Source organism: Phaseolus vulgaris, chromosome 9, assembly GCF_051622355.1.
Source record: "Phaseolus vulgaris cultivar YP4 chromosome 9, ASM5162235v1, whole genome shotgun sequence".
NCBI lineage: Eukaryota > Viridiplantae > Streptophyta > Magnoliopsida > Fabales > Fabaceae > Phaseolus > Phaseolus vulgaris.
In genome coordinates this window covers 28,109,895-28,121,952 of record NC_143506.1, presented here as the reverse complement: position 1 = coordinate 28,121,952, position 12,058 = coordinate 28,109,895, and the positions used below count along the sequence as shown (strand labels likewise).

The following is a 12,058-nucleotide window of genomic DNA, read 5'->3' as shown; positions in this document are numbered from 1 at the left end:
TTTTTTATTGACATTGTTGAAATTATTTTGTTTCATCAATCTAAACCAATGTTATTTCTCTATTATAGTTAATAAATATGTTTTCCTGATAGTCTATTGTTTAGTAAATAAAAGAGAAAAATGTTTTTGATGGCTTCATATGTTGTTGGTGACTGACTGGTGAAGAAAGAGTGGTTCCAATTATGAAACTTAATTTAGTATTGAGTGCTGAAAACAAAACAACGAAAAAGAGTGACAACAAAAGTTGAAAAACACTTTTTTTTCAAAGAGTGTGAATAATTGTTGAAAGAATATTAAACACATATTTTCTCCAGTTCTAAAATAAATGTTTGCCTGATAAAATAATTCCTATAAACTTTGAATAAAAATTTATTTGTATCATATTTTTAATTTAATAAATAACGTTCAACTTCTTGTATTTTTAATTAAATTATATTAAATTTTTATCTTATTTATAAAAATATTTTTATAAATATTTAATTATAAAAAATTAACTTTTTACTTAAATTTTAGTTAATATAATATTTCTGAAAAAATAAGAAAAATAATATTTCTTTATTATTAATATAAAAAGAAACAAATATTATTTATTAAAAACTAATATTATTTAATATTGTTAAATTAATATTAAAACTGAACAAATTTGCAAATTTTAGCTTTGTTAATCACCAATTAGAGATTGGGTAATTAAAAAAATGACTAAAAATGAATTTTTGATATAGAAGTAAAAACCTAATAGAATAAATATTAAGACTATAAATAAAGTTATAAAAAAACATTAAGGGTAAAAAGGGGAATTGTGTATATATACTATTTTTAAAATTTAAAAATCGCTTGAATGTTGTAGAAAGTGGAAAGCTGACATTACAAACCATAATTTGGCACACTGCTTCCTACTCTGTATGTAACTATTTTCATCTACCAAGTGGAGACAATATATGTAATATGATATATGATTCAAACACCAATCAGCTTCCCACTAATTTAACACTTACTCTCTTCTATTAGTATCATTGTATCACACATCCCCTCCTGCTCTAATCTTCGTCCATCACATCTGCACCACACCTGCTGCTGCATATACTACATCATTTTAATTAACATGCACTTTCAATCTGATTATACCTTTTTTACAATAATTATAAATGCTGGATAACAAAAACACTGATAGTAACAAATGTTATTACTTAAAAGTAAAAATTCTATACTCTTCCCATTCATGTAATTTGTTTTCGTTTCAATTTAGTGTCAATTTTGAAGATAGCAAAAACTTACTTAATCCTTGCTTAATAAATAATGTTAGTCGTTACTTTTTCGTAAACAAGGCTTTAAAGTTGTCGAAAACCATGACTTGAAAGAAGCATCACATAACTCAAGAAATTAAATGAAATTGGTTAAAAAAAAGCGAAGTTAAAATATTTCAGGATTTATACACAAGGTTAAAGCAAAGAACAATGTCAGTGTTTATTGTAGACATGAATTAAAAGGAGAAGTACGGTGAATTAAAAAGAATTAGGAACAAAATATGATGTCAAAAATTATTAGATGCATATAAGATTAACAGTATCAAGAATGCTTATACACTACTGAAAAAACTTTTGAAAAAAATTTTGGAATTACTTATAGAGGTTGATTCATGGCTTTCCACACATGGACAATATTCTCTCATAGGCGCCATCAAAATAAGTATGTTGACACTGAGAGCAGACAATTAACATGAACTAATGCTAGTTTTGGTTTTCAGTATCTAAATTAATCCCAATCTATTCTTAATTTCTCAATTAAATGATTTCAAAAATAAGAGCACTTTCTCTTCAAGAAATGGAAGGAGTCTTTGTAACTTTTACCCAAACAATCTAATGAGAAAAACTAGAACAGCACTTCGAACCTCCTTCCTATAATAAGGATCAGTTTACATCAAGACTCAAACTTTAAATCCTTGTTTTATCTAGCTTTTGTGTGTTTACCTCAAGGATTTGTATTCAAGCCATAAGATATCTATAATGAAATAGCTTCTAATGTTAGATCTCCTAGAAGAATAAGGACACCTTAAAAGAATTTACTCAACTTTGAATCCTTTTTTATCTAAGTTTGATTGTGCTTACCAAGGACATTTGAAAAAAATATCCTCAAAAGCATTTTTTTATCCGAAACTTCATTGTAGAACATAAATATTTGAATGAAAAGGTTTCTTGTTCAAAAGTAAAAGACTTTTCTGTGTTGTACTCTTAGGTTTAAGTATCAGGTATCATTAAGTTCGAAATTATGGAAAGTTGTACTTTTAGGTATTCAAGTATGAAATAATAAAGATGTTACTTAAGACTTTTAATACATAGATACATCAAGGATTATTTATAACCAGAGTACCCATGAAGATCAAATAGAAGCTTTTTCACATTGCTATATGACTAAAGTGAGTTGTGAAAATGAGAAAAACTTCAATCAAAAGTGAGTTCAGGGCCTTCAGGCTACATAGAGCATTAAGGTTACAGTCTCACATACCCATAACATACCTACCCGCGTATTATAAAGAGTGATAAACAAAATGGATTTACTATTCGCTTTAAAACTATATTCAACCCTTACCTCGTTTGGGCAGTTAAAACAGAATTCTTTGAACTAGCCATGTCATCATCGTTGTCAGAATCAAAATCTTCACCACTCCATATGGGACGTTTTGATCTGATATCCATGTGCTCCTCTTCCTAAAACCATTTACTAATTAAAATCAAACAAGAAAGAAGAAAAAGGAAGAGTAACAATATGGACAACTAATTAGAGTAACAACCTCTTCAGGAGCTTGTATGATTGATGGTGTTGTTTGAAAAGGTACACTGGGTGCATGGGGAAGCCTGGAAAGTTGTTCCAGTAATGCATTTCTGGAAAATCAATTAAAACAATAGCTTAATCAATTTTAGCTCCAAGGAAGCAATAATCACTACATGCTAAGCAGTACATGGCTAGATTAGCAAAAACAAGAAATCTCTCATAAACATTTAATTTAACTATTATTGTGCATATCTAGCTAAAACTTAAACACGATAAAATAGAATTTCTTTTTTTAATCTCTAGGGTGATAGCATCTACTACTAGGGAGGGGATTTGAAGCAGGCTCCCCAACCATTGATGGGAAACAGGTTTTCACCTTGGCTATTGCTCAATTGCCTGTGAGCTACTTCCATAACAAACTCAGTATATATTGCAATCTAAAGGTGGAAAGCTCCATGACAGATCAGCTGGTTGACATGAAAAGGCATTTGGGCATAGATGATAATCTAAAATTGTAACTTGGAACCACTTCACAATGTTAACCAACCCCCCCAAAATAAAAACACGGACAGACTTGTATGGTCACTATATGCATGAGAAAATGGATGCTATAATCTTGCTCAAGTTCAGTAATAGCCTCACAGGCCTAGGCACAAAGGAGAGGCAACTTGCTACAGTGGCTTTAGATATTTGACGTCTAGAACAACAATCCAACAATGGAAAGGGCCATCTTCCAGGTCTGAACTATAACTTATTCAGGCGTATGCAATTATTTATAAGATTCTGGAAAGTTGAAGCATCGTATGTGCAGAAAAGATGTGACTTAGCTACTGAAAAATATAGTGCATCTGACTAATTAGATTCACAAGTATTAACTAATATTCATGGCCAGATATTTTCCTCAATCAAAAAGAAAAAACAAAATTGAAATCAGAATCATAAATAGTGATGCAAGAGCAAAAGCAATTAATGTAAACTCACCGAATTTTTTCCAGATCCCTGGGTGAGTTTAGGTTTTCCATGTTGGATGGCTCGAGATGAAGAGTGTAGTCTGGACCAAAATATTCATAATATTCATTGTAAGGCAACTTCGGATTAGGCTCCACTCCTACTGCCACTGCAGTCTACAACAAAGAAAGTGCAAAATGGTAATAAATAAGTATCATTATTAGGCCATAGCAAAAACCATTTACAATTCCATTCAAGTGGGTACAGAAAGGGACCTCATAACACCAACAACGAGCAACATTCCGAACTGTATATCCTCCCCCACCCAATACCATTAGAGGAACATTGAATGATCTAAGGAAACGAAGGCAATCTGCATGACCCTTCACAGTCAAGTTGAAGCAACCCAACCGGTCACCAGACAAGGAGTCAGCACCACACTGAAGAACAACTGCATCCGGTTGATAAACATCCATGACTTTCTGAATGATGGGGCGAAACAGACCCCGGAAAGTCTCATCATCCAATCCATCATTGAGTGGGACATTTAGAGAATAATTCTTTCCAGCACCCACCCCAGTGTCTTTCATGTGCCCAGTTCCAGGGAAAAAATCCCCAAACTTGTGAAATGACACTGTCATGACCCTATCAGTAGTGTAAAATGCCTCCTCGACCCCATCTCCATGGTGAACATCAATATCAATATACAGCACACGCTGACCATCACCAAAGAACACATGCATGAAGAATATAGCCAGAAAAGGATCAAAGGAAAATTAACTCTTATAAAGTTAACAAAGCAAACACTAACAAGTAACAGAGAAGCAGTTTTTGTAAAAGTAAAATCATAATTATGATTTTTCACATACAGAAAATTTAAAGGATAAAATATGTTTATAGTTCCACAAATATCTCAAAATTCAGCTTTTAGTCCCCAATTCACTAAAATTGATATGATTTTAGGGCAAAATTGATTTTGGGTGAAGTTGAATTTGGTTAAAATTGATTGTGAAGAGATTAATGTTTAGTTGTTTGAATTAAAAAAGCAAGCTGGTAATGAAACTTGGTGCAAAATTTCTCTCCAACCCAACAGCTTGCAACATCTCATAATAAACCCTAGACCCAGAATCAATTCCTCAACGAGAAGCCAAACACGCAAAAATTTACCCAATCACATTAACTAATGTTTCAATGTGATTCTAGACAATCTAACCCGAAACAAAACACGCACCTAGACTCTCTTCATGTACTAAAAACGTGTTTATTTTGAAAATATAAGGGGTGTCGTGGGTTGGATTGGTTGGGGTTCAGAGTAAAATTAAGTCCAAATCGATACTATTTAATTGCGCTGGTTTGCTGCGATAACAGATAATAAAAATACCCTATGAACTTTGAGAAGTTCAAGAATGCCGAGAACAATGTCGTTGACGTAGCAGAAGCCGGACGCCTCTGCCTTCTTGGCGTGGTGCAGGCCGCCGGCCCAGTTGATAGCGATGTCGGCGTCGGCGCGGTTGAGGCGTACGGCGGCGCCGATGGAGCCGCCGGCGGAAGCGCGACAGAAGTCGAAGAGGCCGTCGAAGACTGGGCAATCCTCCCCGACGTTGAAGCGCTTGAGCTGGCGGTAGTGGGAGTGGGAGTTCTCAGATAGGATTTGCGGCGAAACGGAGGACAGGAACTCGACGTAGTCGTCGGAGTGGAAGCGGCCGATGTCCGCCTCCGCCGCGGGAAAGGGACGGTTGACCTGCATTCGGCGGTGGAGACCGTAGTGCACGATGAGATTGTGGGCCATGCGAATGCGATGTGGCTTCATTGGGTGTCCTTGACCGTAGTAGTAGTCGCCGATGCAGGGTTCATAGAAATACGTCACTCTCCGCTTCTTGGCGTCCGTACCCACCGACGGCAACGATGCCCCACTCTCCGTCTCTGCTCTCTCCCCTCTCGCCATCTCTCTCTTCTCCAATCAACAAAACCCTTCCTCTCTTTTCTCTCTACTTCAACATCCTCACTCTCCCTTCCACCTTTCAAATTTATACCCTCCACACCATTTCATCATTCCAATTCCAAATCTATTATTCTCTCCTCGATTTTATATTCCTAAATCCATTCCATTTTACACCTTTTAGATATTAAGATCATTTTTAATTTCATACTATTATCAAAACTAAATTAATATTTACTTTAAAATATCAAATCCTAATAAATAACATTTTCGTAATTTTACCTTGTTCAATCCTCCTCATTGTAAAATCTATGGTAAATAATTTCTTATAGCTTTTAAAACAATTATTACCTAATTTTAGAATGTATTCACATTTTAGATAGTATTTGAAATATAATTTTAATATCTTCTAAATCAGTTTTAATTTTTAATGTAATATTAATCATGATAAATACTCAGTAAAAATAATATTTTTAATACATTTAAAGCGGTGGTTCTTTTTAGTCATTAAATGTATCAAAATTGAAATATATATATATATATATATATAATCTATTAGTTATAGAGTAATAATATATTCATCATCCTATTTTTTTATACAATCACATTAAGAGTTGTATACACAACTGTTATGGTTGTGAAAGTATCATTTCTTTTGAAATAATATATTAACAATCTTATTTTTTTATACATCCACATTCCAACACTCAATATTATTATTTTAATATTTATTTATATTATTTAATTATAAATTTACTTTTTATTATATATATTTATATTTAAGTCAATCATATCAAGAGTTGTATACAACTTTCATAATTATTAAAGTATCATTTCTCTTAGATATAATACATAATCTTATGTATATAATTTTATAAGACAATTATATATATATATATATATATATTATCATAATCTAGTATCTTATAAAATTATATATATAATCGATTATATATTATATATTATGAATATAAATTTTATAATATAATTAATTATTTTTATTTTATTAATATATATATAATATTTTTATTTTATTTTAATATAATATATATAATATTTTTATTCATATTATAAATATACTTAATATTTTATTTTGTAATATAACTAATTATTTTATTTATATGATTGATTTTATATATATTTAGATATAAAGATAATTTAATGAATGTATGGAAATATATGATACCACGCTCTGATCATGTATTTTTTAGGTAAAAATGGAAAATTGGTTGGGGTTGGAAATTGCATTGATGATGTGACATTTATCTCATCTTTTTGGATGTATGCTAGGAGGACATTTGAAATCGCCAGCATTTAGAATTTGAGAAGAAAGTAAATGTGTTTGTATTGAGTTAAAGTTAGAATAAATGTATTATAAAAGTTGATTAAATTTGTGAGTGATGTGATCTTAAAAAATATTTTTAATTTTTTTAAAAAATATTAAATGTAAATTTTTAAATTTATTTTTGTAATTAATTAAGTATTTCTAAATAATAAAATATGAGATATTTTTATGTATATTTAAGTTAATTAAATTTTTCTAACATATTTTTTATACTTTTGAATTAATATTTTTGAAATATAACATAAAAGTAAAATAAAAAATCATATCCGTATAAACAAAACTAAAAAAGTATATAATTTATTTATTTGTGAATTTTAGTTTGCTGTAATTTTGAGACATTATTTTTAGAAGAATTGACTTTGAAATAAAATGCACATCATGTCAATTTGTCAGAATAATTGTGTTTGCATTAAAAAAAAATTGAACTTTTCATAATTATAAAAATATTTAAGTGAAAAATTATCAGTATATGTAAATATTTTAAATTGTGAAAATCAAATAAATAAATTGAATATTCATAATTTTGTAAAATATAATTATTAAATTAATTTATATTAAATTTAAATAATATTATTAATTATAAGCATACCCATAATTATTAATCACACCCTAACAACTACTAAGCACATCACCTACAACTACAAACCACATCCAAGAATAACTAAGCAAACCATCACACAGCTACAAAGAGCAAAAACTAGAACACATAATCAATTACTAAAATGGAATAATCAATTATTCCTAATTTTTATACACATAATTGATTATATGAGTAATTGTAATTCAAGTATAGTCGATTATCCATATTTTTTTGTACACATAATCAATTATGTGAACAATCGTAATTCAAGCATAATGGAAAGAAAGATTTATTGCATGATTACTGAAACTAGTTAAATTGAATCTAGAGAGACACTACGATAAACCAATAGTTTAAGATTCGTTAACTTATGGACAAATACACAATATAGATAAAACACAATAATTCAAATTTGTACAAATTATAAATTATAAAATAAGCTTAGAAAAGAAAGTATGATAACTAAAAGAGATACTTTTTGTCAACAATATGGAATGGAACTTGTTACCTGTTACCGATTTCCAGAAAAAGAGAAAATAATTAAAAAACAAAATAAAATAGGAAGAAAAACTTATAGAAAACCTTATAACAAAAATATGCAAACTACCAAATTTTAAGAAAATAAGTCAACAAGAAAACCTAAATATAAAAGACTCAAGAAAAAAGGAAAATATATGTTGGAGGTGTGGAAGAACGGGACATGATGCAAATAGTTGTAAAGTAGTAAAAAAGATAAATTAAATTGAAGATGAAAAATTAAAATTGGTTTAATTACCTTTTTCGTCCCTATATTTATAGTTAATAGTCAATTTGGTACTGTGGTTTTTAAAAAATTCAATTTGGTCCATAAGTTTTTTAAAATGTATTCAAAATGGTCCTTTCTGTTAAATATCACCAAACGACGTTAAGTGGTGCTTATGTGGCAAACACGTGTAAGTTACGTGGATGGTACTTACATACATTACTTTAGTGAATACTGATTAGGGTTTAGGTTATTCAAATTTGGGATTTCGAATTTCTGATTTAGGGTTTCTAATACGAGGATTGCTCCGCTGGTTGGATTCTGTGGTGCGCTTCCCTGCTTCGATTCCATTCGGAGGTGTGCTCTTCTCATTCGATTTTGTGGTGCACACCTCCGAATGGAATCGAAGCAGGGAAGCGCACCACAGAATCCAACCAGCGGAGCAATCCTCGTATTAGAAACCCTAAATCAAAAATTTGAAATCCCAAATTTGAATAACTTAAAACCTAATTCGGTATTCACTAAAGTAATGTATGTAAGTACCATCCACGTAACTTACACGTGTCTGCCACATAAGCACCACTTAACGCCGTTTGGTGATATTTAACAGAAAAGACCATTTTGAATACATTTTAAAAAACTTAGGGACCAAATTAAATTTTTTAAAAACCACGGTACCAAATTGACTATTGACTATAAATATAGGGACGAAAAAGGTAATTAAACCATTAAAATTAAAACAAAGCTTACTTAATATTTTAATTAGTTCAAAAACCGATGAATTTAACAACTCTATAGAAGACAATGATGATAGTGAGTTAGAATTAGAACAAGTAGAATATGAAAGTTCTAGTGAAAATTCAAAAGAAGAAAGTGAAGAAGATTATTGTCTAGGACCTGATTTATGTACTTGTATAAATTGTAAAAGTATAAGTATGTTAACAAAAGATCAGATAACTATTTTAATATTGATAATAGATAACTTAGAAGAATTCCCTTTAAAAAATGAATTTTTATCACAATTAAACAATTTAGTAAAACAGAGTGAAGAATCCCAACAACAGACAGAACCCATACATATGAAAGATATCTACAATATATTTGAAACTCACATTCATCAAATAACTATAAAAGACTTACAAGAAGAAATTAAAAAATTTTAAACAAGAAATACAATTATTAAAAGAAAATGATATCTCACTAGAATATTGACTGTTAGAATTGGAGGGAAAAGAAATAATAAGATACCAAAACAGATAAGAAACTAATTCAAACCAAAATTATATAGAAGAAAACAATACAAAAACTTATATTAATATGTTAAGTCTAATTACCACTCATAAATGACATACTGAAATAACCTTAATCAAAGAAGAAATTTTAAAATAATAGCCTTAATAGATTCTGAGACAGATGTTAATTGTATTAAAAAAGGAATAATACCTACTCAATCTACTCAATATTATGAAAAAATAAAGAAAAAATAACTAGTGCTAATAGGACAAAAATGAATATTCAATACAAATGCTAAAATATGTAAGAATACAATATTTTATAATACTTTTTCTGTATTAATAAAAAATATGAATACAACAATGATTCTAGGAACTCCCATTTTAACATTATTATATCCTTCTCAAGTAACAGAAAAAAGGGTTAATAACTCATAGAACAAGATAATTGAATTTATTTAAAGAATCTTCAATATCTCCTATAGAAAGTAAGAAAAAAAATTATTAAATAAAGAAATCAGATTTAGAAGAATAGAGGGGCAACTAAAAACACCTAACCTCGTAAATCCTGTGAAGAAAAAATAAAAAAAGTAAACTTGTGAAACAAATCCTACGACCTTGCATAGGAAAAAAATATACAATCTCATTACCATATATAAATAATTTTGATGAAAAACAAATACCTACAAAAACTAGACCAATACAGATGAATCGACAATATTTAGAATTTTGCAAAAAAGAAATTCAAGAATATCTAAATAAATGATTAATTAGAGCCTCAAAATCACTCTGGAGTTGTGAATAGTTTTACGTGATGAAAGCCTCTAAATTAGAAAGAGGAACGGTTAGTAATTAATTATAAACCATTAAATAAAGTATTCAAAAGCATTAAATATCCATTACCTAATAAAAATGATTTAATAAAAAGAATACATGATACTACAATATTCTCAAAATTTGATCTAAAATCAAGATATTATCAAATCTTTGCAGAAGAAAAAGATAAATATATAACTGCTTTCGTAGTACCTTTGGACATTGTGAATGGAAAGGAATGCCTAAGGATTAAAAAATGCTCATAGTGAATTTCAAAATATTATGAATGGTATATTTTATCCTTATATGAGATTTTAGATAGTATATTTAGATGATGTTTTAATATTTTCAAAACATATCAATGAACATAAAAAAAACATTTAAAAGAATTTGTAAAAATAATTAAAGAGAATGTGATGCAATCCTAGTTTGCATCTTCATTTGTACTACTTCTTCTTTATTGTTTTGATTTGAATATCTTCCACGGATGATGAACACTATTGCGGAAGCATAAAGAATTGTAGAAATTTTGGAAAAGATGAAAATTATATCGGTGAATTTAAGTGAGGTTAGACCAACACTACTAGGAGGAGTCTAGAAATTTGTTTAGTAAGAAAACAACTCTAGAGAGAACTTTGAACAAGTAAAAGTGTCTCAATTGGACAACCTTTCATTACTCAAATCAAAGTTAAAAAACAACATCTTCATCTATCTTCTTCGCTGAAAGTTTAAAGGCTGGATGATTTTCATTAGAATGGATTAGTAGTTTCAGAGAAGAAGATACAAATATTTCAAACAAATATTAGAGTTTTAGGATATGAAATATATCAAGGAACTATCACACCCATACAAAGATCACTAGAATTTACAAAAAAAATGTCCAAAAAAATAAAAGAAAAACAACAGTTACAAAGATTTTTAGGATGTGTAACTTATATAGCAAATTTTATTCCCAATATTAGAATAATTACGCTCTATATATTCAAGATTAAAAAAGAAGCCTCCAGCTTAGAATGATGATATGACCAAAGCCATAAAAAAAATAAAAGAAATAGTTAAAAAATTACCCTACCTAAGGATACTTGATCCTGAAGCTTTCTCATTGTAGAGATTGATGCTTCTGACTTAGGATATGGGAGAATTTGAAAACAAAAACTTTTAGAAAGAGCAAGTAGTCAAATATCATTAAGGTATTTGGCATTCTCCCAAAAAAAAAAAATCAATAATTTTATGTTTACAAAAATTTCAAGATGATTTATTTAACAAAAAAATTCTAATTCGTAGTAATCACAAAGCAACTCCAAATGTTTTGACTAAAGATGTTCAAAATTTAGTTTCTAAACACATTTTTGTAAGATGACAAGCTTTATTATCCTATTTTGGTTTTGAAATAGAACATATTAAAGGAAAAGATAATTCTTTACCAGATTTTTTAACAAGAGAATTGTTATAGGCTTCAATATGAGTGTCAAGCCAACTGGAAAAGATGATTATGGTCCCCCATTAGGATCAAATAAAGTATCTAGCTCAATAAATAAAACTGAATATGGTTCCCTATTGAAATCAAATAAAGTCTCTTCATCAATATCATTAAGACCATCCTCTTCATTATCTTTAAGGCCATCAAAACCCACAAAACCAACCTCTACCCAGGTAGAAATCATAAAAACCCTCACTCAAACATCAA

At 29.3% G+C, this 12,058-nt stretch overlaps 1 protein-coding gene across 3 annotated transcripts; it reads right to left on the bottom strand.

Annotated features, from left to right (window-relative positions):
- Nucleotides 1-777: 777 nt before the first annotated feature.
- LOC137820567 (histone deacetylase 6) lies at nt 778-5,829 on the bottom strand. 3 transcript variants are annotated; one of them, XM_068624712.2, is made up of 6 exons: nt 5,099-5,829; nt 3,993-4,433; nt 3,751-3,893; nt 2,789-2,879; nt 2,587-2,705; nt 778-1,071 (listed from the first exon to the last, which is right to left on the bottom strand). In XM_068624712.2, the coding sequence occupies exons 1-6, from the start codon at nt 5,660-5,662 to the stop codon at nt 1,038-1,040; spliced, it is 1,392 nt and encodes a 463-aa protein (XP_068480813.1). In that variant the 5' UTR covers nt 5,663-5,829; the 3' UTR covers nt 778-1,037. The 3 variants fall into 3 exon arrangements, with proteins under 3 accessions (XP_068480813.1, XP_068480812.1, XP_068480811.1); XM_068624711.2 differs by having other exon boundaries at nt 778-1,074; nt 5,099-5,819; XM_068624710.2 differs by having other exon boundaries at nt 778-1,083; nt 5,099-5,808.
- Nucleotides 5,830-12,058: the final 6,229 nt, after the last annotated feature.